The 27,982-nt window shown below is 41.4% G+C and overlaps 1 protein-coding gene across 1 annotated transcript in view; it reads left to right on the forward strand.

Moving 5' to 3' along the window:
- Positions 1-27,982, forward strand: part of LOC141173622 (mucin-2-like) — a 212,298-nt gene that overhangs the window by 68,333 nt on the left and 115,983 nt on the right. The window contains exons 14-29 of the mRNA XM_073657923.1: positions 156-250; positions 6,952-7,078; positions 7,326-7,581; positions 8,507-8,553; positions 10,438-10,523; positions 11,722-11,873; positions 12,049-12,187; positions 13,579-13,689; positions 13,791-13,970; positions 18,545-18,784; positions 19,330-19,486; positions 19,926-20,057; positions 20,202-20,349; positions 21,793-21,833; positions 21,916-21,996; positions 27,372-27,821. Of these exons, the coding sequence (XP_073514024.1) occupies positions 156-250; positions 6,952-7,078; positions 7,326-7,581; positions 8,507-8,553; positions 10,438-10,523; positions 11,722-11,873; positions 12,049-12,187; positions 13,579-13,689; positions 13,791-13,970; positions 18,545-18,784; positions 19,330-19,486; positions 19,926-20,057; positions 20,202-20,349; positions 21,793-21,833; positions 21,916-21,996; positions 27,372-27,821 (2,442 nt within the window). The remainder of the gene's footprint in view (positions 1-155; positions 251-6,951; positions 7,079-7,325; positions 7,582-8,506; positions 8,554-10,437; positions 10,524-11,721; positions 11,874-12,048; positions 12,188-13,578; positions 13,690-13,790; positions 13,971-18,544; positions 18,785-19,329; positions 19,487-19,925; positions 20,058-20,201; positions 20,350-21,792; positions 21,834-21,915; positions 21,997-27,371; positions 27,822-27,982) is intronic.

Raw genomic sequence — 27,982 nt, forward strand, 5'->3', positions numbered from 1 at the left:
CTTTGCCTGGCCTATGTGCTAACGTTAGACCTAATAGTTCCCCATCCTCCCCTCCCCCTTTCCCTCTCACTTTTTGAGTTCTAAACTAATTATGGATGTTATTTACTTGCTTGAAGTCATTATTGATTTCAAGGCATTACTTATTTTCCTTTTAGAAAATTATGCAGAATATTGGTGTTCTAAATTGGAAAACATGAAGTCTCCTTTCGCCAAGTGTCATTCCACAATAAACCCTACTGAATACGTAAAGGTTTGTATTAATATTGTTACCATCTATCACTATGAGTATATACTGCGTACTTTTCAAAGACAAGTCTGGTTTAGTAAATACATAGCTTTTCCTAAAATACTAGTTCTAAGTCACTTTTTCTTTGAACTCTATGTTATGACGTTCCTTCATTATTCTCTTGGAAATGTATGAATAAACAGACAACTGGATGTTACCATTCAGAATTTTAATAGGGTCTATGCAAGATTGAGCAGGGATCCTGTTCGGAAAAGTAATAGTATCGGCCAGTGGTCAATTTATTTTCAGGAGGAATGCCAGAGACAACACAGAGTTCCAAAAAAAAGGTGATTCAGAATGGTTATAACATGGAAATGCAAGTACTAAAACAGACATGTCACGAGAGACGAATACCTGTATATATGGTAGATTGATGACCCTCTACTACAGGAGAAAGAAAAAAGAAAGTTTCAAAACACAGAGTTCCAAAAAATAGATGATTCAGAATGGTTATAACATGGGAATGCAAGTACGAAAAAAGACATGTCAGGAGAGACTAATTATTACATGTATATTTGGTAGATTGATGACCCTCTAATACAGGAGAAAGAAAAAAGAAAGTGGCACAACACAGAGTTCAAAAAAATAGATGATTCAGAATGATTATAACATGGGAATGCAAGTACTAAAGCAGACTAATTATAACATGTATATATGGTAGATTGATGACCCTCTTATACAGGAGAAAGAAAAAAGAAAGTAGCACATCACAGAGTTCAAAAAAATAGATGATTCAGAATGGTTATAACATAGGAATGTGACTCGCCCCCTGGGCCGTGGGGCACGCGGAACCGGGCAATAGGGAGACGCTGGGAGTAGTTGTGGCGGCCCGGTCCCGCGGCTCAGGGTGGTCAGGCCAATGGTAGTCTGCTACATGCTTTAGATAATGTCCGACTACGCCACCCGTGGATTGCGGTTATTAGGAACCGCCGCTGCAAGGCAGTCCGCTGGGGCCGATGATGAATGCAGCTGGGATGATGTGACTCCCCACGGGAAGAGTGCGGCCCCAGGGCAGTATAGTGGATGGTGGGAGTGATGGTGGTGAGAGTCCCCGTGCTGATAGTGCTGGGGGAGCGAAAGAGCACACAGACAACGTACTGCAGGCCAATGTCTTTTACTCACAGTTCAGGTACTCCGGGTCACTTCTGTACACGTAGTGACCGCCCGAGCCATGCTGCGTCCACCAGGTGTGGGGCTCGGTCAACTACCAGGCAGTTCAGGAGCATGGCACAGGACCCCCTTTAATCCTTTCTCTGGCCTGCCTCACCAGTGACCCACTTTTGTCCAGCTGCCGCGGACTTGTGCGGTTAAACGTGGGCCCCGTCCTCCGCTGTCCTATATGGTGCCTTCCTAGCAGGTTTGATGAGGTGTCGCACCAATAGATGATCACGACGACCGGTCTTTGGCTGAGGGTTGTTTCTCCTCCACCAACTTGGAATCCGGTACCCTTAATCTGCCTGACCCTTCACCCTGGATTCTCGTGGGTTCTTAGGATCCCTTCCACCTTCTTGTTCCTGAGCCCTTCTGTTTCTCTGTCTCTCCTTCTCTTTCTCTGTTCCTTTCTGTTCCTTTCTCGTGGAGCTGGGATGAGACTTAATCACAGCTCCCTTTCACCTCCTCTCTCTCTCTTCTCCGGCCTCTCTCAAGGCCCGCTCCTGAGCGGAGCTCCTACAGAGCCTCCACTCCCGGTCTTCTCCTCTGACTGAACGAACCTAGATCTAAGATGGTGCCCACCTTTTATACCTCCCTCTGACCATGAGCCCAGGTGACCAGCAACCAATGGGCTCCTTCCTATGCTCAAGAACCATCCCCTATCTGCCCCTAGAGCACTGGGTGTTCCACCCCCCTCCCCACTCCAGGCAGGGACATAGTCGGTCGTGCCTGCACTTCTGTCTAGTGGGAGCACCGTTGAGCTGTCCCTCGGAAATGGGGTGTGTGTGCTGTATGCAGCTAACTGAGCCCTGGTCCATACTCCATCCTTACCTGGGAGTGGAATATCACACCTCTGGTCTGAGGTGCAATACCCCTGTAGCGGCCGAACCCTCGGGGCGCTACATTCCCCCCTGGTAAAGCACAGCACGTCCTCGGGCTGGAAAAGAGCAAAAACAGTTAATTACAGGACATGCAAACTTTTTAAAACTTTTCACATCAGAAAACAGGCAACATGGTTCAATTCCCTTTATGGGAAACACTTTTCTTTTCTTGTCACACTATTATAAAACACATACTAATACTTCTGGAACTCTTTTGACATATAAACACTATTAGAAAACATTCACATTACTATCTAGCAGCATATAAAAGCTTTTCATATAAAACATTTGCAGGAAAACATTTTTACAACACATTCTTGGATCCTGGCGGCGGTGCAACTTGCGACCAGTTGTGCACTCTTCTTGTAAGTGCAGGAACTTTGGCAAACTTGTAAACACGAGGGACTTGCAATCCCGAGGTAGACGTGGTAGTCTTTTTATAAAACCAGTAGGGGGCGCTTTAGGAAGCGCAACTATATACAAGGGATTGACCGCTCTCAGTCCTCGGCCAGTTTTGGGAAGGGAATGGCTGCTCACAGTCCTCAGCCTGTTAGGGGATGTAGGGGATAACTTTCACACAGTCCTATATCAGTCCCAACGGGGACCACACTCATTTTGTGAAACAGTCCCAAACAGTTCCTTTGTACCCTGACGGGTAACTATTTACACTGGTATGCTACTGTTCACTGGTAGTGATACCCTCCAGCTGCTCCTTGCTCCTCATGATCTTCAGGCCCGTCCGGGCCCTCCTGGTACTCAGAGTCCGAGTAGTGCTGTTCCTCCTCCTCTACTACTCTGTGGACGTGGAGGGCGTACCATCCCTTCACGCCTTGGTGCCGGGTGTAAGACACCACATCCCCTGGAAATAGATCCCGCCCTCGATGGCCTTCCGGCAGGTGGCTCTCCACATCTCTTCTCGTCACGAATATATCGCTGATGGTCTCAGGGTCTCGGATGAAACCCCAGCCGCGCTCCATCTGGAACTTCACAACAGTTCCGGTGACTCGGGGACTGCGGGCAATTCGGGGATCTCGCCGGGCCTTCATTTTCTGCTCCGCGCTCTGGACCTGCAGCGTCTCTTGTTTCACCCGCCGCTCTCGCTGCTCCCTCTCAAACATTTCCAGCTGTTGGCGGCAGGCCTCCCGCCGTTCGGCTGCGCCCGCTCGTGTTTCCTTTGTGAACCCCATTAGGTCCTCCCCGGTGGGGTCCCATTCGAACTGGGCGTCCTCCAATAGCAGCTGGGGGATTTCCTGAGGCGCCGGAGCAGGTATGAGGGGCTCAGATGGTACGTCAACCTCCGCGGGCGGGCTCCTCTGGAAGCGGGGGTTAACATACTCGGGGGGCCAGATAAAAGGAAGCCCATCCGGACTGGTATGTTGGGCGAAGAGGTCTGCGCCCAGCGGTAGTACTGCAGAGGCAGGGGGTGCGAGTGGGTTGGCGGCGCCCGGGGGCACGTGGCCTTGCGACCGGGCCCGTGCTGGTCGTTTCCTAGTTGCTCCCAGGGGTGGTACAGCGGGTGCAGGGGGTTCCGCCGGGGCAGCGGCGTCCGGGGGTGCTGGGCCTTGCGGCCGGGCCTGCGATGGCGATTGGCTGAGCACGCCCGGGGTCAGAGGGCACGGCGTGGGGCGGGGCTCACTGGCAGCGTCGACGGCCTGGGGGCCGGTTGATGGCGGTGGAGGCACAGTATCGACGGCGGGTCCAGGTGCGTTGGGCTCCGCAACGGGCAGGTCGGCGGCCCCAAGGTTCGGGGTAGGGGCGTCTCCGTTACCTGCCTCTGCTGTCGCGGCCTCCTCCGCGGCGTTGTCTTCAGCCTCCGCTCTCTCTTCACTGCCCTCGGTGGCTGGTGTGCCGCTGGATGTCGTTGGCGCCTCCTACTGCAGGGTCACAGCCCACCGGGCCACTTCTTCTTTCCACCCGGCGATCACGTCCTGCTGCGCCCGGACCATCCTCCGGTCCAGCTCCTCCACCGCCGCCCGCGTATACTCGGGGTCCTCCTTGGGGAGATGTGCTAGGAGCTCGGTGAGGCTGCATGGTGGTGTAGCTTGCAGCAGGCCCCTTGCCAAAGTACTGGAGCTGATTTCTTTCTCCATCTCCGGGTGCGGCCTGGCCAAACTGATCCAGACCACCCCCTGCCCCGCAGTTTTCTTCTCTTTCCGCCCCCATGGGGGGTGGTCCTGGGGCATTCTGCTGACAATCACTCTCAGGGGCAGCCCCCCCACGTTGACGGACATTTCTACCGCCATGCTCATGGTTGTTGGGGGCGGGCTTCCTCTTTGGCGCCATTCTGGGACCCAGCCCACGATGGGAGGTGGCCTCCTGTGGTCTTTTGGCGCGCATATTATGGCGCTCGTTCTACTAGGGCGGGCGCCATCTTTAGTACAATGAAACAGTCTCTTTTCAGGCGCGCAGTACCCGTGGTTAGCGGGCACGAAATCCTGCCGACTACGCCAAAGCTGACTCGCCCCCTGGGCCGTGGGGCACGCGGAACCGGGCAATAGGGAGACGCTGGGAGTAGTAGTGGCGGCCCGGTCCCGCGGCTCAGGGTGGTCAGGCCAATGGTGGTCTGCTACGTGCTTTAGATAATGTCCGACTACGCCACCCGTGGATTGCGGTTATTAGGAACCGCCGCTGCAAGGCAGTCCGCTGGGGCCGATGATGAATGCAGCTGGGATGATGTGACTCTCCACGGGAAGAGTGCGGCCCCAGGGCAGTGTAGTGGATGGTGGGAGTGATGGTGGTGAGAGTCCCCATGCTGATAGTGCTGGGGGAGCGAAAGAGCACACAGACAACGTACTGCAGTCCAATGTCTTTTACTCACAGTTCAGGTACTCCGGGTCACTTCTGTTCACGTAGTGACCGCCCGAGCCGTGCTGCGTCCACCAGGTGTGGGGCTCGGTCAACTCCCAGGCAGTTCAGGAGCATGGCACAGGACCCCCTTTAATCCTTTCTCTGGCCTGCCTCACCAGTGACCCACTTTTGTCCAGCTGCCGCGGACTTGTGCGGTTAAACGTGGGCCCCGTCCTCCACTGTCTTATATGGTGCCTTCCTAGCAGGTTTGATGAGGTGTCGCACCAATAGATGATCACGACGACCGGTCTTTGGCTGAGGGTTGTTTCTCCTCCACCAACTTGGGATCCGGTACCCTTAATCTGCCTGACCCTTCACCCTGGATTCTCGTGGGTTCTTAGGGTCCCTTCCACCTTCTTGTTCCTGAGCCCTTCTGTTTCTCTGTCTCTCCTTCTCTTTCTCTGTTCCTTTCTGTTCCTTTCTCGTGGAGCTGGGATGAGACTTAATCACAGCTCCCTTTCACCTCCTCTCTCTCTCTTCTCCGGCCTCTCTCTAGGCCCGCTCCTGAGCGGAGCTCCTACAGAGCCTCCACTCCCGGTCTTCTCCTCTGACTGAACGAACCTAGATCTAAGATGGTGCCCACCTTTTATACCTCCCTCTGACCATGAGCCCAGGTGACCAGCAACCAATGGGCTCCTTTCTATGCTCAAGAACCAACCCCTATCTGCCCCTACAGCACTGGGTGTTCCACCCCCCTCCCCACTCCAGGCAGGGACATAGTCGGTCGTGCCTGCACTTCTGTCTAGTGGGAGCACCGTTGAGCTGTCCCTCGGAAATGGGGTGTGTGTGCTGTATGCAGCTAACTGAGCCCTGGTCCATACTCCATCCTTACCTGGGAGTGGAATATCACACCTCTGGTCTGAAGTGCAATACCCCTGTAGTGGCCGAACCCTCGGGGCGCTACATTTGCAAGTACTAAAACAGGCATGTCAGGAGAGACTAATTATTACTTGTATATTTGGTAGATTGATGACCCTCTAATACAGGAGAAAGAAAAAAGAAAGTGGCACAACACAGACTTCCAAAAAATAGATGATTCAGAATGGTTCTAACATGGAAATGCAAGTACTAAAACAGACATGTCACGAGAGACGAATACCTGTATATATGGTAGATTGATGACCCTCTACTACAGGAGAAAGAAAAAAGAAAGTTTCACAACACAGAGTTCCAAAAAATAGATGATTCAGAATGGTTATAACATGGGAATGCAAGTACTAAAACAGACATGTCAGGACAGACTAATTATTACATGTATATTTGGTAGATTGATGACCCTCTAATACAGGAGAAAGAAAAAAGAAAGTGGCACAACACAGACTTCCAAAAAATAGATGATTCAGAATGATTATAACATGGGAATGCAAGTACTAAAACCGACTAATTATAACATGTATATATGGTAGATTGATGACCCTCTTATACAGGAGAAAGAAAAAAGAAAGTAGCACATCACAGAGTTCCAAAAAATAGATGATTCAGAATGGTTATAACATGGGAATGCAAGTACTAAAACAGACATGTCAGGAGAGACTAATTATTACATGTATATTTGGTAGATTGATGACCCTCTAATACAGGAGAAAGAAAAAAGAAAGTGGCACAACACAGACTTCCAAAAAATAGATGATTCAGAATGATTATAACATGGGAATGCAAGTACTAAAACAGACATGTCAGGAAAGACTAATTATTACCTTTTTATATGATAGACTGATGACCCTATAATACAGGAGAAAGAAAAAAGAAAGTTTGAGAGTTGTAATAATTTTTTTCATATTTCAGAGGTGCTATTATGACTCATGTAACTGTAAGGACAGTGAGCACTGTATGTGTGCTGCTCTCTCCTCCTATGTCAGAGCCTGTGCTGCTAAAGGGATCATTCTGTGGGGATGGAAGAGCGGAATCTGCGGTAAGAGCAAATCAATACTAAGTATTGCCTGTAAATTCATTGCATTACTTTTCTTATTAAAATTACGTCTCTCAATTTTGTTTATTATTTTTAATTGTCGTCATATCTTTAAAAGTCATCTAAAAAAATAAATCATATTCTTCTCTAAAAAATCGATCATAAAAAGTGATATGTGATAGATACACAATGCAATTCAACAGTATGCGCCAATGAAAAGAATCTTCTGTTCTCCTTTTATCTACCACAGACAAATACATTACATCCTGCCCTTCTAATCAGATCTATCTATATAATTTGACCACTTACCAGCCGACCTGTCAATCTCTGGCAGCAGGAGAGAAGGTTTTTGCCAGTGTGTTCACACCAATTGATGGCTGTGGGTGTCCAGATGGGCAGTATTTGGATGAGAAGGATCAATGTGTACACATATCTAAGTGTTCCTGCTATCATCATGACACCTACCTGAAACCTCAAAAGATATTTAACACACAGGACAGGCATTGGTAAGTGTAGGACAAGAATAAAGTTTTGCAGTTGAGGCTTGTTAAAGTGATACTTTATGCATTATACTATATTATTATCATATAATACTTCAATAAATAGTTTAGATTTTTAAATATATACATTTATAAATTGGTAAAATATTACGCTTCAATTATTATTTTACGAAAGTATTAAACATACAGTACCATATTCTAAGGGCCTCAAAGTGGTAGCCACTCCTTAAAGTGACCGGTTGCGATGATTTGTTTCCTAATTTGACAACAGCATAATGTAGAGACAGAGACCCTGATTCTATCGATGTGTCACTTACAGGGTTGCTTTCTGTAGTTTTGATAAAATCAGCATTTTATCAGCAGGTGATTATCATTAGAGGACTAGTGAACTGCTGCCATGTAGTCCTCCATATTCATGAGCTCCGCCCCCACCGATTGCCAATGTACAGTGTACTCAGAAATCAGCCAATCAGTGGTGTGGGCGGGGTTATACAGAGCTCAGCATTCAGAGAACTGCTAGACCTGCAGCAAATAAAACTGTGATAAGCTACAGTTTGGAAAGTTTTTTTTTGTTGCAAATAATTTTTTTCCTAAGATTTGACTAATTATTAAACCAAATCACCAGGTTTCCAAGCTTGAGTACTACATGATTTAGAATTATTTTATTTAGATAAGCATAAAAATATAGAAAGTGGCAAGGGTGAGATGGCTGCTATACCTCAATGCATATCTTTCAATCATTATCAAATGTTTTTAAATACTGAAACAAGAATTTTGGCTTGGCCATATTGGTAATTAGGAAATCCATTTTTTTCAGACAAATGTTATGTAAAAATAAATATGATGTAAGTTGTATTCTGATATATTTATTACTTTATCGCTTTTAGGATAGGATACAGTATACATATGATTATTTCCCTCTTCCTTATAGCATCTGCCAAAATGGGAATCTTGTCTGCACTGATCAAGTCAATAAAAGTAAGAAAAAAGATTTTTCTTTTTCTATGTATGAATCACTATGAACCAACCTATTTCAATAAGGTGATAAGAATTCTTCAATTAAAATTCCAAAAGCAAAAGTTGAAATTTTCAGAAGACTCAGACACAACATGGATGGATTTTTTAGCAAGTTATGTACTGTATGTCTGACAGTAAACTACGTAAAGGTTATGTATACCTTTGTCTTGAAAATACAAATGATAATGGTTAACTTTAAAGAAAAAATTGCATTAAGTTTCTGTCTACAATATTCATTCCTCCATTAATTTTCAGACTCCCTGATATGCAGTTTGCAGCAAGTTACAGATTTTTCCCTTGTGGGATGATCCTTCCCAGTAATATAAGCTAAATGTATGTGTGTGTGTGTGTGCGAAGGTTACTGCTTTACTAGTTCATGAATCAGTACAGCTCCAATTCTGCTTTCTCTTTCCCTGCCTCTCTCTTGTTTTAAGCTTTTTTCTCTGCCCTCCCTGAGACTGCAAATGCTTTCTTCCCTCTCCAAACTATGGAGATCTGTGTATAACCCTCTCATTCCATCTGCTGCTATCTCTAACATTGGGCGCAAGGATGGGTGAGCAAAGAGCCATTAGAACCAGGAGCAGTAGCTCTGATGGATCAGTTTTACAAAAGCATTAACTAGATAATGGACTTATAAACTTTTATAAAGACTATTTAGAAAGTTGCTTCACTTTTCATTTAGGAGCCAAATGAGCGTTAAAACATTGTGCAAAGGTGTAGCTGGCCTTTGCAGAAGAATAAAGCATAACCTAAAGTAGGCGTTTAAAGCATATCCAGGCAAACATTGACTGTGCTCATGAATACCCGTGCAGAGAGTCTGCTGTGAGTGCTGTCTTTTCCTTTAAAGCTTAGTTCAATAATCCTGATGGTTATAATTGTCGCTCACAGGGTTGTGATTTTGCCACCAAGTCACCTAGAGGTTTTTTATCCCTCCTTTAATTTCTCCCTACTTATCAATAACAATTAGTAAATCCTTCCTCCCTCCCTCTCTTTACTTAGGTAGAATAAGTCTATGTTCACTTTAGTGTTGTGGCTGCTGTTTTCAATGAAAGTCAAAATGCTGTAGTGGATCTGTTGCATAACTGATACCAGCAGCGTCCAAAAGATCCCATTATCCCATCAAAAGTAATATTATCTGCTCCAGTATATAGTCTTTGATGTAGATATGAACAAAGTCTAATAACTGAATTTATGCCAATGGAGTGTAAAGTATAATTTGGTGCTTAGTGATCAAAAGTGTTAAACAAAACTGATTTTTTTACTCCAATTTATAGACTATGGGGTGACCATGTGTTATTTTTCTCAAGCAAATACAATAAATTAATGCAATTTAATACACAGAATTTAAAGTGAAAAATGTATCATTACTGCTTTGCACTAGATTTGGTAAAATAGAATTAATTAACATTTTTATACCTTAGTTGTCCTTTCAAAGTGATAAGTCTGCAGTCACTCTGTGTGACTGCAGACTTATGAATCCCCCCTGCGCAGGCACTGTGCCCTGCGGGGATTCGCCAGTATGCGACCCGGCAATGGAGGGTATGTATGTGTTATACATACTCCCGGCCATTCACCACCGCTTCGCTCCATACACTTGTATCTAGCGGGCCGCGCCCCGTCTAATGACGCGCCTCGCTCAATACAAGTGTATGGAGAGCGAGGCCACGCCCACTGGCCGGGGTATGTATAACACATACATACCCTCCATTACCGGGTCTCATACCTGCGAATCCCTGCAGAGCACAGTGCCTGCGCTGGGGGGATTCATAAGTTTACAGTCACACAGAGTGATTGCAGACTTATAATTTTTGACCTGACACTCCTTTAATCTTACACTATTTACAGCTTGCCCTGGAGGAAAAGTCTACTTTGACTGTAACAAGCGTCAGTCCCTGCTTCGTAGAAGCTGCAAGACATTGAGCATTGACTACGTAAGCTTTCATTGTATCTATATAAATTTGAGAATAAAAATAAATTATATATGTATTATTTATATATTTTTTTCAATTCTCAATTGAGATACTATACATTTTGTCTAGAATTACTCCCTCAAATCTAGTCATAGTCATTGGTGTAGAAAAAAAGAAATGGGGCCCTATAACTGTCATGCTGGGTATGGGGAAAACCCAGAGTATAACGACAGGAAAAGGGAAGCGTGCCCTACAAGTATGGAAAGGGGGAGTGGAGACCCCTAAAGAGCTGAAATGACAAACCCTGACTCCCCTATGGACCCTATATAGGTTCTGAACCTATCGCTGAGCAGGAAACCTGGCTCTAGCTGACCCTAAAGCTAAGCCCTAGCTAGGAGGGGGAGGGGTGAGCACTAGTCAGCCCCACTGAAAATTAAAGTACACACAGGGGAAACAAACAAGGGAGTACACTTAGCTTCAAGATGACACCGGAGAGAAAATGGCAACTATTCGTGAAGGAACTCCAAGAAAATGCTAGCCGACTACTAGAATTCCAGGTCTGAATAGAATCAGAACACTCTATCACCAGCAACTCTCTGGAGAAACTGAGTGTATTTAAGAATACAAAAAGGGCATGCTAATTAGCAGCAGAAGGTGAAGATCACTGCTGGGTCCTAAAGGTATAATCCCCAAGCAAGGTGAGGATCCTGGGTCCTAAAGCGAGAGGGATCATGAAAAGATCATGAAGATGTTTGCAAGGCCAAATGCAGCGATCTTCTACAGCCGGACCCCGTATGACTGTCTGTCAAACCTGACACACACGTGACAATAGCAAAGATCAAAATGGGACCTCTGTTGCAGTGCTGGGGTTAGTTTGTTTTTTTGCTTCCACCCCCACATACTTTGACCTGTGGATCAATTCCTAGTTCCATTCATGCTAACAATAAAATCCTTCTTAAGTTTCTCAGTTCTATGTTTTTGAGCATTATTGGTCTGTACACGATGTATTATATTTCAAGTCATATAATTGGTCGTTCGCAAACCTTTGTGTACATCCCTTTGAGGAGAGGAGCCCTTCATAAGTTTTCCAAGGGCATGGGACCTACCAATCCTCCATCTTCAAGGACCCCATGATATCCGCATAATCTGTCTCATTCTTAACCACTGCCAAGAAGTTGAAAATGTTTAATAATATACAATTATATTTTTTTCAATACAGTTTCAGACAGAGTGCATCTCAGGATGTGTCTGCCCCAATGGACTTTTAGATGATGGAGTCGGAGGCTGTGTTCCCGAAGATAGATGCCCTTGCGTTCATAATAAAGACATTTATCCCCATGGAACTCAAGTCGAAGTAGACTGCAAAAGATGGTAACATCATGAGTTGTAATACTTCCTGGTCTTCTGCACTCATGGTCCTAAAAAGCTTTTTATCCTTATTGTCTTTATCTGTCCTTTACTGTTCGAGAATTATCAGATTCATAAACACTTATATGGCGAGAAGTTTGGTGATACAATTATTGTTGCTTTGTGTATTCTCTTATAGTTTATGTCAGAGAGGAAGGTGGACCTGCACAAATACTGTCTGCTATGGGACATGTACAATCTATGGAGATGGCCATTATATTACGTTTGACAATAAAATTTATGACTTTGATGGGAATTGTGAATTTGTGGCTGCCCAGGTAATAGACCCACTATGTGATAATACTAATCATAAATTATTAATATATTCCATGTTTCATTTTTAACTTTATCATCCAAACAAAAAAAAACAAGTTCCTCACTCTCATGTAGAAGGAAAACATTGTATAGAAGTCAAGATTTGGTTAAAATATATGTAGAGAAATGATGAGGAAGATATTAGTTGGTGTAACATCCACTGCTGGCGCCCCCCGCATGGTTCCTCTGCTCTCTCCATGCGGTGATGCCGACATATTCACCACCCTGGCCACGGCAGCGTCCTCGCGCTCCTCTCCCTCCCCTGTGCACCCTACACAGGCTCCCAGACGAGCGCCTAGTGCCTGCGCACTCCCCTGCTCTTAAAGGGGCGGAGTGCGCCCATGCAAAAATGCCACAAGCCAATAGCTGGGAGGCATCTTGTATAAAAGGCACCCTCCCAAATAGGGAGGTGCCTGAACAACTCCTATAGTTTGTTAGTGGTAGTGTGTGTGCAACAGTATGTTGCCAGGTGCCCATACTTCGTCTAATATAGTTAATTTCTTATTCAGTATCATCGCTGTAGTCTTATGTAGTTTAATCGTGACCCTGAAGCCGCTCCGGCGATACCTGAACCATTTCCCGAGACATGTGTGTCTGAACGAGAACCTATCTCCGAAGTTCACGTTGTCTGGACTGTCCAAAAGTCTCCTAATACTTACTGTCTGTGACTCCGCTCCCGTGACCCAGCCAGAGAACCCAACCCTTGGGATCAGCAGCTGCAGTACCAGGGACTGCCAAGGAGTGGTACCTGGCAGCTACCTGCAGGTCCAGTTTGGCTCCACCATCAGGGGCTCCAGTGAACACCAGGTAGCTGCTTAGTTATGCCCCTCCTAGGCAAGCCTGGCCCCATGACACTGTGGGTCCACAAACCACGTGTGCCACCGGTGAGCGTGACAACTGGGCTCACACTTGGAAGACAGAACCTATCTTTAATCCACTGCAAAATCAGCATATGTACAGCAGTTGCATTGGATCTCACATTTGTACATCAAAAGTGGCAAAATCAGCAATTAAAATCTTCAACAAATATTGACATGCAGCTGATTTTAAGATTAGCAGAAAATTTTGGTTTATTTAAATTGCATTCACATGACTAGCAATGTAATCCACTGTGGATTTTCCATGTGCAAATCTTCATGTAATGGCTCCCTCATTTGAATGTTCCCATTGAAGTATTGTACCAACTGGGTTTCACCATATCAGTATGCAGCTGCTCCAGAGATTAGCCGATCATTTGGTGTCCCTGGGCTCTAAGCCCTAGTGGTCACTAGGAAAGCTGAAATTGGTCACTTATTGTGTTCTATTTCATTATGTGTATCTCACAATGTACACCCACCTTTATAATGGATTCTAGGACTACTGTGAGACTGATAGTTCTGGCGGCAGCTTCAGAGTCCTCACAGAGAACATCCCATGTGGTACCACTGGAGTTACATGTTCGAAGTCTATGACGGTGTTTCTTGGGGTATGTATGAATTGGATCGTATAGAGTAAGACATGAATGGCTGTATAAATGCCATTTTAACATAATAAAGTACTGTGTTGTATATAATTTACTTATTGTAGAATACCATGCTGAAATTATCAGAAAAGCATGTATTAACAACTACCCAACTTGGAGGAGAACGTGTAGATTATCTAACCCGTGAAGTGGGAATTTATGTGGTCATTGAGGCGAGTAATGGTATTCTTCTGATTTGGGACAAGAAAACTACAATATTCATCAAGGTGTCACCTGCATATAAGGTAAGATGATCTGTATCTGATAAATGGGGTTCAGTCATTGTATTTTTAGAATATGAATAAAACAATAAACACTTCTGCTGGGTTAAAATTTTACAGAATGTAATACTGACATCCTAAAATATATATAACATTTATTTTGACTAGAGATGAGCCAATGTTTTGAAATTTGATTTGCCAGCTTCACTTAATTTTTTTCTTTTAAATTGGTTTGCCGCAAATTGTAAGTACTGCAAAGTCTACTATTGCCCTGAAAAGACAAATACATATCTAACACTCTGAGGTCTCCAAGGACTGTATCCAATCCCTTTCATGCATTTAATGCAAACACAGCTTTATTAAAGAGGCTGTCCACTGTTTTTACAATGGTGACCTTTCCTTAAGATAGGTCATCAATTTTTGATCGGCCGGGGTCCGACACCCGGCACCACCACCGATCAGTTGTTATTGGTATCGGCAGCAGCGGACACTGGCAGGAAATACTTGCGGAGCTGCTCCGTTTTCTGGTAGTGGCAGCCGCAGTGCACTACACACCCGCCTCCTATTCAAATCAATACAGAAGACAGCCAGCTTCGCAAGTGAATATTTTCGGCAGGTGGCCGGCGCCGAAAACAACTGAACGGCAGGGGTGCTGGGTGTTGGACCCGGACCAATCAGACATTGATGACCTATCCTAAGGATAGGTCATCAATGCTAACGTAGTGGACATCCTCTTTAATGTCAAAGTGAACTCAACACATATGGCTGTGGGTAAACACATTGGTAACCGGTCCAGAAGTAACAATTAGCCTGTTTAATAACATTCTAGATTGTTGGAATTGTTATGCTTTTTAAAATTAAAGGAGTTATCCATGACTTTTTTCTTTTTTTTTACTATGGGGCTAAGAACTTCCCAGTAGGTAGTTGCTAACTACCTGCCTGTTCTGTCCTGATGATCTCTCTTAGCTTAGGCGGCGATTGACCAGCTTACTTTGGCTTCACATCAGCAGCTCTTCTTCTTTTGCTTTGCTATGTTGATGGAGTGTGACTTCCGACATCATGCTGATTGACAGCCAACTCCCCACAGTTAGGAAGTGGGGAGCTGGCTGCCAATCTGCATAACATTAACAGTGATGCCCTGTTGATAGAGCAGTTCCCTTTCTCCTCTGCTCTATGAACAGTATGTCACAAGAAACAGCAAAATTGCTGAACAAGTGGTCCGTGATCGCTATAAGCTGGATGGAAGAACAGGCAGGTGGTTAGCAACTACCTGTCAGTAAGTTCTTAGCTCCAAGGAGAAAAAAAAATAAATTCCCGGATAATCACTTTAAAAACAGTTAAAAAAATTATTTCGTTTTGGTATTTATGGAAGAATACATGACTTTCTGAAAAACGGTGGGCCAAAAATTATATATTTTTGGACAATAGCAACAAATTTGGGGTTTGCAAACTGAAAAGCAATGGCTTAGTTTATTTTAACCATAAGCAAAAATGTATTTATCATCACTTTTTGTGGACTAGCAGCAGGTTTGGTATTTGTTCATAACCTGATTAAGGAATGGGGAAAAACCAGGGCTCAGACAGAAGCAATGGAGATCAACAGTCCAGAACCCAGATGGCATATAGTTCATTCAGTGAACCTGTTAAATTTAAAAACATTTTTTATTTTTTGGAGCTGCAGTAAAATTCACAAAAAATAGTGAAATAAAACTAATGTTTCTGTTTCTGTAGATGCAACAATAGGTCAAAGAAACAATGGTTTATTTCAGCTTTGACAACAAATTAGATTTTTTTTTATTTTGCAGCAATTACATTTGTGTTTAAAAAATGTTAAAATTTCTTGCCCACTCTACTAAGACAGTATGGCCCTTGAAAAAGCAATGGATTTTAACAAACCATCCAAAATCTTCAGATATTTGGTATGAGCAACAGATTTGCTATTTGTAAAGTGAAGAAACAATGGCTTTTTAACAAGGCCTTCCAAAAATTATCAATTTTTGGGGGGAATCAGCAACAAGTTTACAGTTTGGAAAAGGAAGAAGATGTGGTTTTATAAGGAGCCATTCAATAATTATCATTCTCAAAGTTCTAATATTTTAACTGTGCAGGGTAGGATTCCCAGAAGCAATGCAGTTTAAATAATAGAACACGATGGACAGGCAGGAAATGTATTAAAGTCTATTGCCAATGGCAATGGTAGCAACAGCACAGTATAAAATATTGACAGGCAGGAGATGTCCGGTTCTGTCGGTCCTCATCTAGCAACCCCAACTGCAGTACAGTAGAGATATAGGATACCATGGATAGGCAGGAGATGTGTGGTTGACTACTGCCAGTAGTAGTGGTAACAGTAGGAACAGTACAGTATATAACATGATGGACAGGCAAGAGATGTGCAGCTGTGTAGGGCAATTGATGGCAGAAGAACAGTATAGAACATAATGGCCCATGTAACCATTGTTATCAGCCATAGATTAATGAAAATCATCACTGATCCATTACTGAATCATTTTGACAAATGTAATGTTTTCCAAACTTGTGGAGGACAATGTGGTCGGCTTGGGTTTAGGATTGCTAATATTAACCGATTCACTGATCTAGCCCATCAGATATACACACGTGGTCAAAATTGTTGGTACCCCTCGTTTAATGAAAGAAAAACCAACTATGGTCACAGAAATAACTTGAAGCTGACAAAAGTAATAATAAATTAAAAATCTTTGAAAATGAACAAATGAAAGTCAGACATTGCTTTTTAACCCTGCTTCTACAGAATTTAAAAAAAAATTAAACTCATGAAATAGGCCTGGACAGAAATGATGGTACTCTTAACTTAATATTTTGTTGAACAACCTTTTGAGGCAAGAACTGCAATCAAACGATTCCTGTAACTGTCAATGAGACTTCTGCACATCTCGACTGGTATTTTGGCCACTCCTCATGAGCAAACTGCTCCAGTTGTCTCGTGTTTGAAGGTTGCCTTTTCCAGACGGCATGTTTCAGCTCTTTCCAAAGATGATCAATAGGATTTTGGTCAGGGCTCATAGAAGGCCATTTCAGAATAGTCCAATGTTTTCCTCTTTGCCATTCTTGGGTGTTTTTAGCTGTGTGTTTTGGGTCATTATCCTGTTGCAAGACCCATGACCTGTGACTGAGACCAAGCTTTCTGACACTGAGCAGCACATTTCTCTCTAGAATCCCTTGATAGTCTTGAGATTTCATTGTACCCTGCACAGATTCAAGACACCCTGTGCCAGATGCAGCAAAGCAGCCCCAGAACATAACAGAGCCTCCTCCATGTTTCACAGTAGGGACAGTGTTCTTTTCTTGATATGCTTCATTTTTCCGTCTGTGAACATAGAGCTGTTGTGCCTTGCCAAAAACTTCCATTTTTGTCTCATCTGTCCTTAGGACATTCTCCCAGAAGCTTTGTGGCTTGTCAACATGTAGTTTGGCAAATTCCAGTCTGGCTTTTTTATGATTTTTTTTCAACAATGGTGTTCTCCTTGCTCGTCTCCCATGAAGTCCACTTTGGATCAAACAACAACGGATGGTGCCATCTGACACTGATGTTCCTTGAGCTTGAAGTTCACCTTTAATCTCTTTAGAAGTTATCCTGGGCTCTTTTGTTACATTTGTATTATCCGTCTCTTTGATTTGTCATCAATTTTCCTCTTGTGGCCACGTCCAGGGAGGTTGGCTACAGTCCCATGGATCTTAAATTTCTGAATAATATGTGCAACTGTAATCACAGGAACATCAAGCTGGTTGGAGATGGTCTTATAACCTTTACCTTTATCATGCTTGTCTATAATTTTCTTTCTAATCGCGTGAGACAACTCTTTCCTTTGCTTCCTCTGGTCCATGTTGAGTGTGGTACACACCATGTCACCCAACAGCACAATGAGTATCTGTAGCCCTATATACAGGCCCACTGACTTATTACAAGATTGTAGACACCTGTGATGCTAATTAGTGGACACAACTAGATTTAACATGTCCCTTTTGTCACATTATTTTCAGGGGTACCATCATTTCTGCCCAGGCCTATTTCATGAGTTTAATTTTTTTTTTAATTCTGTGGAAGCAGGGATGAAAAGCAATGTCTGACTTTCATTTGTTCATTTTCATAGATTTTAAATTTATTATTACTTTTGTCAGCTTCAAGTTATTTCTATGACCATTGTGGGTTTTTCTTTCATTAAACAAGGGGTACCAACAAGTTTGACCACGTGTGTATATTCAGTTAACTCCTAAACCACTCTCCTCCATTAGGGACTTTACCATGAATACTATATTCACCTATAATATTCTATGTGAAGATATGATGTAGAAAGATGGTAATGTAAGTATAATAGAAAAGGGAGGGATGGGAGAAAGTGACCATCAAATGTACCAATCCATTTGTAATAGTATGTTATAATATGGTTTGTTATTAATAGCAGGTTAAATAATGTAATGATTTGTCACTTGTCAGTCAAAGCATATATTTGTGTATCTTAAAATTAAACTATAAATTTTGACAATTTATATACAATATCCTAAAGGATTACATTCTTAATTTCAAAGTTTCATTTGATTCTTTTGCTTTTCTCCAGGGAAAACTTTGTGGTTTATGTGGCAACTTTGATGAGAATTCACAAAATGATTTTAAGACCAGACACATGATACAAGTTGTGGATGTTTTGGAATTTGGAAACAGCTGGAAAGTGGATCCTTCCTGTCCTGATGCTACTGATATACTCAACCCTTGTAGTCAGAACCCACATCGTCGTTCTTGGGCTGAGAAACAATGTGGTTTAATCAAAAGCCATGTTTTCACACCATGTCATTGTAAGGTACAGAGCCTAGATGAAAAAAGTAGCAGATGTGTAATATTAGATTACAACATAGATAAAATTTAATAAAAAAATAAAGTGAGTGTATACCCTGTAGTAAATAAATAAGTTAATAATAATATTACATGTAAATAACATAGGGTACTTAGTTAACAGTATTTTGATCAAAAAAGCTTAAAAGCCATCCCACCACGACAAGGTGTACCTAATCGGGATAGTCCTATACTGTCTCTAGTATTAAAACCTCACCTCATGTCAGCCAATTTCAATGTAGATAAGGGATTCCCATGGGCAGGTGTCCGAACATTGACTGTTCAGACACCTGCCCATGGGAAGCTATATAGATGAAATGTCTAGCTCAAAAGAAGGACCACACCCCTGTTTGTACAAAGTACAAAAAACTACAACAAAACACCATAGGAATGCTGAGAGGACGAAAATGCTGCTAAAAACTGAGGGCTACAATATATAAATGGATATAATTAAATTTTTTCAGTCGGTATAATGTACATCAAGATGAAGTAAGAACTTTACCTATTTTGTAGGTTGATCCTAAGCCATTTTACGAGGCCTGTGTAAGTGACGCCTGCTCATGTGACAGCGGTGGAGACTGCGAATGCTTCTGTACTGCAGTCGCTGCGTATGCTCAGGAGTGTACCAAAGCAGAAGCCTGCGTCTACTGGAGGACACCCGACATATGCCGTAAGTCCACTAGTACCTACATAATCTATGATGTCATACAGTGTCTACAAGGGAAAATTTAAAGAAATACTTGGGCCAAAATATATAAAATGTGTTATGCCAAGGGTCTAAAATGGAAGGTGCATATAAAAGAGAAAAAAAGTATCAATATAGTCAAAGTCTGCCTTCTAACTCTCACTATGTGTTGATTGACAGGTGACATGTTAATTGTTAGTTGATTGCAGCCAGCTTTACACAGATTTAATAATAATAATTTGGAATCAGAGATTTTGAATGTTTGCTCCTGAAAAAGTGTCAGACAATTTTATTGAGTTTTCTTTCTTTTTTTTTACATTTGCTACAAAATCTAATAACTTACATAAAAATAGAACTTTACTAATAGATATCACATGTTACTGCAGCAAGAGATCAATAAATAGATTTATTTCTTTTATTATAGCCATATTTTGTGACTACTACAACCCTAAGGATGAATGTGAGTGGCATTATCATCCATGTGGCAATCACGATATACAAACCTGCCGCTCCATCAACAACGTCTACTCTAATGTCACCATTACTTATCTGGAAGGTAAGTGACCTGGAGTAATAATAATAATAATAATAGAGAATTCCATATTTCATTAAAGCTATAACATATGACATATTTCCATTTTTCATCCCTACATGATGAATTACATTTTTGTATTTGACTTGTGCATGTTTTTGATTTCAGGCTGCTACCCAACTTGTCCAAAGAACAGGCCAATTTTCGATGAGACAAACAAGAAATGTGTGACCAGGGAAGAATGTGGCTGCTATATTAATAATGTTCATTACAAAACTGGAGAAGAAGTTCCTCAATATAAGGAATGTTACGAATGGTAAGAAATTGGACTTTTACGAGGCTGTTGGTAATTAGGGCAGATGAGACACAATCTTATTTTTAATTCATACAGTCCAATTTTGCATGGTGGATACTAATTGCAAGACTGAGTCTGCACAGTGGTCTCATCACATAAATCTATAGACGTTATTGAAACAGCCAAGACAGAAGCTCACTAGGGTATACAAACAAAGCATTTTTTAGGCATTTCTTTGAATGGGTCCATTCCAAAAAAGATGTCTGAAAAAGAGCTTGCCCATTTTGACCAAAAGAAAAAACATAGTGTGAAGACACCCTTAGACATCAAACCTGTAATCCACATCCATGAGGGTAGCGGCTAAGTCTCCAATGATTCTCAGCTGGATAGATGGATAGATTCTTCAAAGAGCCATCAAAGATCTCAGTTTTCCAAAGAGACAGAGATCCTAGAATTAAGAAGTGTAATCGCTACCTATGACGTGACTGACTATCAAGAGCTTAAATAGAAATTGCTAGGCAGGGTTGGTAAAATAGTTGTTTTAGACAAGGAGAGTGGGTAATGAAGTCCTCCTAGATCCCTGCATATTTGTCAGTAGACTGTAGATTTAAAGTAGGTTGTATAGAATTTGCATAACATAGGTTAGATATGCAAATTTGAACTGTAGTGTTTCCCAGAAGAGTGTTGCATGACTTATAAGCCTCCTCACACTGGCATGCTAGGAGAGGCATGTCACTCTACACAAGGGTAAATGTTACCTCGTATAACATAGGTTTCAATAAGATTCCTTTCAAAAATAATGCTCTACCCATCCCTAGGTTGTATGTGATATTAGAACCAAATTTCATTAATTTCAATGGTGCTTAACTACAATATCAGTCACAAGTCATATCAGCCAAATAGTCCAGCCCTTCAAGGGTCGCTGTCACTCTTTTACCAGTGTGACTATGTACATATGATACGAAAAGCACAATGCAATGGGACCAAGCTGTCAATCCCCTTTTTACCCTAGAAAATTAAAGTGTTCATGCCAGATCAATTCAAGCATTTAGCCAACAATTTTAAAGTGACCTAGTTGGCTTGTAAAATCACAACCAACTGGGTAAAAAGGAAACTTTTGTATTAATATCAAATTTTACTTGTTTTCGAAGAAACCTCCTAAGAAAAACGCATATGCTGTGTTTTGGCAAGGATAGGCCCTGAGTGGGTGGTGCTTGACACAGGAAGAGAAAGAGATAGTCCCTTTGCCAGACTGAACCCACTCTGCACTATGCTTAACACAGTGTTTCAGCATTACTTGGAGAAGAGATCTATCTGAGTAATTAATGAATACATCTAAAATTATTCAAACGTGTATTAAGAACAACTAAAATATTACAAAGTATTGATTTGAGCACTATATATTTTTCTGATATTTATAATAAAAGCATTACATACAGGAATAATTGTTTCCTCTTATTTTAGTGTCTGTTCCTCTAATGGAAACATTGACTGTAAAAAGCAAGGTATGTTTTATATATATATCTCTGAAAAAAAAAGAAAATAAATTCACAGATATAATTATGCTTTAATCTTCATAATTCTTAGAATTTAAAGGAACAATTCACAAAAACTGGTCCACTGACTGTATTAAACTGAACACCAAACCTAAGACTTCATTCAGATGTTGTCAGATTTTTCTCGTATGAAAAAAATATAAATTTTCATCAGTGTGCTGACTTTCAGCAGTGTTTGGTCAGTTTTATCCATTTTTGCCATCAGTGATTTTCTTGTGTGCCCCCAAGCAAAAAAAATGTAAAAGCTTCTCCTACCCATTAAAATGTTAAAAACTGATTTCATCCATGTGGTGTTTGTAATTTTCATGGACCTATGGGTGATTTTGATTCAGACCAAAAATCTCAGTGACCGCAAAAAGCATGGACAGACATGTAAAGAGTACTATAGATGCTAATGGGTATTTATAATATTTATGAAACACATAGATAGAACAGACAACTAGAAGAGGCCTAAGAGAGTGGTGCACAACTGAGAGATCGAAGGATAGAGGTGATGTATCTACCACTCAGATCCTAGTTATGTCACATTGTATGTTCTTCCTGGAATGAAACGATTGTTGTACTAAAATGTAGCACTATCATTATTATATTTTTTCATATAATACACGGCACCAGCGGGAGTCAATATGTTCCTTATTAGTTATAGAATTTAGAATATATGTAAAGAGGAGTAGCTTGTAACCCCCTTGACCATGGCAAAACCTCTTTAATGGGGGTTTCCCAAAATGTATGTGCCTTTGCCTTCATACTGATGTATAAATTGACCTAATTCTACTAAAATGTGAAGCTATCACCACCCCCCCCAGTTTCCGGTCCTTTTCTGAGTCACATGACTGCTTCTCTCATTTGCCGGATCACACAGTGTCATTGTTTCCACCAATATAAGTCTATGGAACCTCCGAACGAACATTTATAGATTTACTGTACATTGTGAAAGCAACTTCTGGTCCGCACATAAACCCCTGCGTGTGCCAGTTACTTTGATCTCAAGTCATGGGAACCAGAAGAGGGCCAGAGAACAAAAGTTCATTTTAATCAATAGATCTTGGAAGAATTATAACTTCCACAATTGGATGTGTTTAAATAAAATGTTCCTGTGCTGAGATAATCTTATAAATGTTCCCCTGCTGTGTACTGTGTAATGGCCGTGTCTGACTGTGCAGGAACATGGTCTGATCATACCACAGCTCCTGGGCAGGGGAGAACGCAAAAGAGTATACAGACATTACAGCACGGGGTTGAAGCTGATTCTTTCTTTGATGTAAAACATTGTTTAAAAACAGGCAGGGGAATTTTTTGCCTCACAAAAAGAATCAGCTGTGATCCCCTGCTGTAATGTCTGTATACTCTCTTTTGTTTCCTCCCCTGCCCAGGAGATGTGGTATGATCAGACCATGTTCCTGTACGGTCAGACACAGCCATTACACAGTACACAGCAGGGACACATTTATAAGATTATCTCAGCACAGGAGCATTTTATTTAAACAGATCCAATTATGGAACTTATTATTATTTCAAGATCTATTAATTAAAATTAACTTTTGTTCGTGGCAAAACCCCCTTAATGCACCTACGCTCTATCACATACATATTTAGAAAAGAATAGATTTAGAGTAGATTTTACTGAGACTGCTTCTTTAACTATAAGAAGTACAGTATTTGTAGATGCATCCAGGCCTTATGGCACCTCTGCCCCTTTATATGGCAGCAAAACTATGAAAGGGACATGATGATTAATTATTAATTTTCAGATAAAGTTACACAATAGCATCATGTTGGAATATAGAAAATGAAAAATGACCTTTTTTACCAATTTATTGAGACATTTTAGTATAAACCCACAATACACATCAGATTAAAGTTGGCCATACTGCAGAAGCGACTGACCATGTAATGTCTATCGGAGCTCCTCTAGATCCTTTTGTTCCTACTGGGAATAGGCCATTTCCAGATGCCAAGCATTAAGGGAGTCAGGAGAGATAACTGTCAGCTGAACGAGCTGGCAGTTCAGATGTATACACACCTTTAGATTTTAATTTAGCTCTCAAACTTCTGTTTCCTTCATGTGGCTTTATTCCTGTGTGCAGTATTGTATTGTTGTTCAAAGATTTTAGAACAAAGAGAATTTTCAGATATTTCCATGGCTGCATCTAGATGTTAGGACACAAAAATAAATGAAATAGGCAAGAGAGAATAACATATCAAAAGATAAATCACTGTTCAAAATATGTAATAAGTTACTTCTTTACCCTTTACCCTTTTCCCTTTGCCCTTGCTCCATTTAACTATTTCTTTAAATTTTTATCTGTATATTTTTGTGTAGAAATCTCTTGTTCCAGTACGTCGCCGATCCCCACCACCTCCATTACTCCTTCCACCATCTTTCCAACTGCAGCGATGGAGGGTAAAACTGCTACAGATTGTTTTTACATTAATTTGTGCAATGTTCTTAAAGAGAAACTGTCTTTTTTAAGAGACCTATTAAGTCATGATTATTGATATATAAATATCATACTAACAGATCCAAAAGGGGAGAAAGGGCTAAAAAACGAATTTCCTAACTGTTCTTCCTCCCATCACCTGGGAGGATTTTTTATAAAAAAATAAAAAATATCTTCATAGTATGGTAATGTGTGTAGTCACCATGCAGAGACACAACACCTTGTAGCTTGGTAAAATGGAGATTATCACAATGTGCCGTGTGCGCTCATGTAAAAGATGAGATCCGGAGAGTATAAGCAAGGATTTTAATTCATACCAACGCATTTCAGCACCTTTCTCAAGGTATAAAAACCTAGTGTGTTACCTTAAGGAAGGTACTGGTCTGATGCCGAAACGCGTTGGTGTGGATAAAAAACCTTACTGATATTCTCTGGATCTCATCCTTTACATGAGCGCACGCCGCATAATCTCCGCTTTGCCAAACTGTATCTGGATGATACTCTTCTCTAACCATGGGGCTACAGCTATGGGACATCAGTCTTCTACAGGTGTTGTGTCCTTGCACAAGCCTTACAGGTGAGCACTACCATCACCCTCACACCCATCTTGTTACTTACAGTACTGCCCCATCTGTCTCATCCAGATCTTCACTCCTTTTAGCTGGCATAATACTAGAATTTAGTAATAATTCATTTGACTACTTTTGTGGTCTAAAGCAAATGGAGATTATAGTGAACACCATATTTGCATGATGATTTATAAAGTTATCCACCTCCCACCACTTCAAAAAAGTGACAGTGAAAATGGGCTAGGTTGATCATGATGGTGTGTGGCCAGTAAGTGGACTAACCCAAATAACGTAAATTATCAAATTTAGGAGGCAACAAAATAAATATGGTAAAGCTGATATTTCTAAATTTTGTTTTTAGTCACCACTGTGACTCCGATGTCTATCATGACCCACCCCTCTTCAACAAGTAAGTTTTTTTTTACCTATTTCTCAGGAACAAGCAAAAACCTATATAAAGACTCAACACTAATAAATAAAATATATATTCTTTATTTTATTACATTAAAGTCTCAGTATTGAGGATGGATACCCAAATAAAAATACAAGCCCAAAGTAATCAATACTATACAGACAATATAAATATTTAAGAAAATGGCGGTTGAAATAAAGGGGTCATATTACATGATTATAATGATCCTGGTATTAAACATATTTACCTATCAGAGAAAATGCATCCGGACTGCGTTTCGCACCAAGCTTCATCAGGAGTTTAACAAATTTAAATTAAAGTAAAGCTACAATAAATCAATTTACCAAGATATTAGCACACAGTTTCTTGTTCTTTTTAGTAAAATATATTTCATGGATGATTGGTCAGTATGTTGTTGTCTGTGTGCTCCCCTTATATTGTTGATGTTTTGGAAAACAAATATGGTCATTAAAAAAAATAAAACAAAACCATCTACATAGTATTTATAAAACTTGGCTGCATAGGACAGAGTGTGGCTTTTTGGAGCATTTTACCAACATTTTAGGAACATCTTTTTAACTGGCATTAAATTAGTCAATTCAGCAGGTGTTGGGCAGAGAGCTAGCGTGTTGCTAGGTTGGGAAGTGCTAAAATATGAGCGGCACAAGTCCCGTTGCGTAAGTCCCCACTTCCACACACATGCAAAAAAAAGTTTTATATACCTATATATTATCAAATAATATCATGTATTTTTACCCTACAATCGCTAATTATGACCTCCATGCTGTTAGGAAATAAAATGTAAAGAGCAATATTACCAATGATACCACTATACAAGACCCCGATAAAGCATCCACAAGTACCATTATCACTACATAGTGTCTCAATATAGTACCATACTGTAAGTGGATAAAGTCCATTATACAAAGACTAATATTACCATCATACAGTGGTAGATACTAGTTCTACACTGGCTTTGTGCTGACCATATAGGAGATTACTTTACAGTTAAATCTAGTATATGACATCTCTGATATTAGACATTCACCTTTTCCAAAGTTTCCCAAAATTTCATTAACAACCCCCTTCTGTGTCCAATACAGTAATAATGCCCATCTTTGTGCTCCCTTACAGGTAAGGGATGGTTTGCTCAGGTCAGATATGCTATACATTTTCATCTACATTATTCATATGACAATTTTTTTGTGTATTAGAGTACAATATAGTAGATCAGATTTCAGGAAATCTCACCAAGAAGATCTACATAGCAAATTGACCTGATTTGCTGCGGAATATCCACTTTGGAAATTCTGCAGAAATTACAAACCATGTGTATGTACCCTAATAGTATTTTTGGTTACAAAAAAGGGGGATACTAACATTTATGCTTACCTTACCTTGATTCTATAAAGAGTGAAGAGCGTGAGGCATGAGGCTTACTAATGCTTTTATAGGGAACATGTCATCTGCTTCATTCTGCCGAAACTGCAGGCAGCATAAATCAGCACAATTGCAACCAGGTATATTTTTCCCAGAAATGCTATGGTTCTGCAGAGAGAAATTATAGGAACCATAGCCAGAGATGAGATGAGCCAGTACTGACCCTGGTCGGCTCTTCTTGGAGCCGGTCTAGGTGATTGACAGGTCCCTTCCATAGCAAGAGTCCTGTTGATCCCTGTTAACAGTGCTGGGAGAAGTCGGCCAGGAGTGGTGCCGGAATATACTAGTCTCTGGCTATGGACCCCAGCTGGATCATATAACTATTTTTTTCTAAAGCATTTCAGAGAAAAATATACCTGCCTGCGATTGTGCAACCAGGCTCCGATTCATGCCACCCATGGCTTGGGCAGCATGAATCAGATGACCGATTCCCTTTAATTCTTTCAAACTTTCAATACCACAGGAAATAACAAAATGTCTGCATTATATTGGGATGTATAGGATTGTACCACTTATCTCACATCTCTGAGACCTCTACAGCTATGCCTGAAGATGTACCTCACAGACTTACTGTATATATGTGTCTGGCTCTAATATATGAAATGTCTTGTTCTTTCCCTTACAGCTTGTGTTCATAAAGAAGTGTGCCAATGGACCCAATGGCTTGATATCAGTAAACCAGGAGATGATCTGGGAAGTGGCGACTATGAAACATATGATGAGATAAGAAATCACCATGCATTCTGTGACGTCCCAGAGGACATTGAATGCAGAGCAACAAATGCTCCCGACATCAGCCTGGATGACTTGAATCAGGTCGTACATTGTAATCTATCATATGGACTCATCTGTAGGAACAATGAGCAGAAGCCAGATGGCAACCTGTGGGAAATGTGCTTTAATTACGAAATCCGAGTGGAATGTTGCCACCGGATGTGTCTTGGATCAACTCCAATAAGCACAACTCTACAGACTACCACAATCCCGGAGACAACGACCGCAACTCTAGACACAACTACAGGATCTACAACATGGTCATCGCCCATCACATCTGAGCTGACAACTCCAGTTAAAAGTTGGTTTCGTTAGTTATAACCAGTCGATTTAGTATTGTGTGGAAAGACCTATGGTTATGTTCACATTATGTTTTAGGATATGTTCAGTGGCTCCATCGGGGTTTATGTTTGAACCCTGTCAAAACAGGATTCGAACGTACTCGCTCTTTACTATAATGAT

Source organism: Phyllobates terribilis, unplaced genomic scaffold, assembly GCF_046119375.1.
Source record: "Phyllobates terribilis strain yellow unplaced genomic scaffold, ASM4611937v1 Scaffold_13__5_contigs__length_258822181, whole genome shotgun sequence".
Classification (NCBI taxonomy): Eukaryota; Metazoa; Chordata; class Amphibia; order Anura; family Dendrobatidae; genus Phyllobates; species Phyllobates terribilis.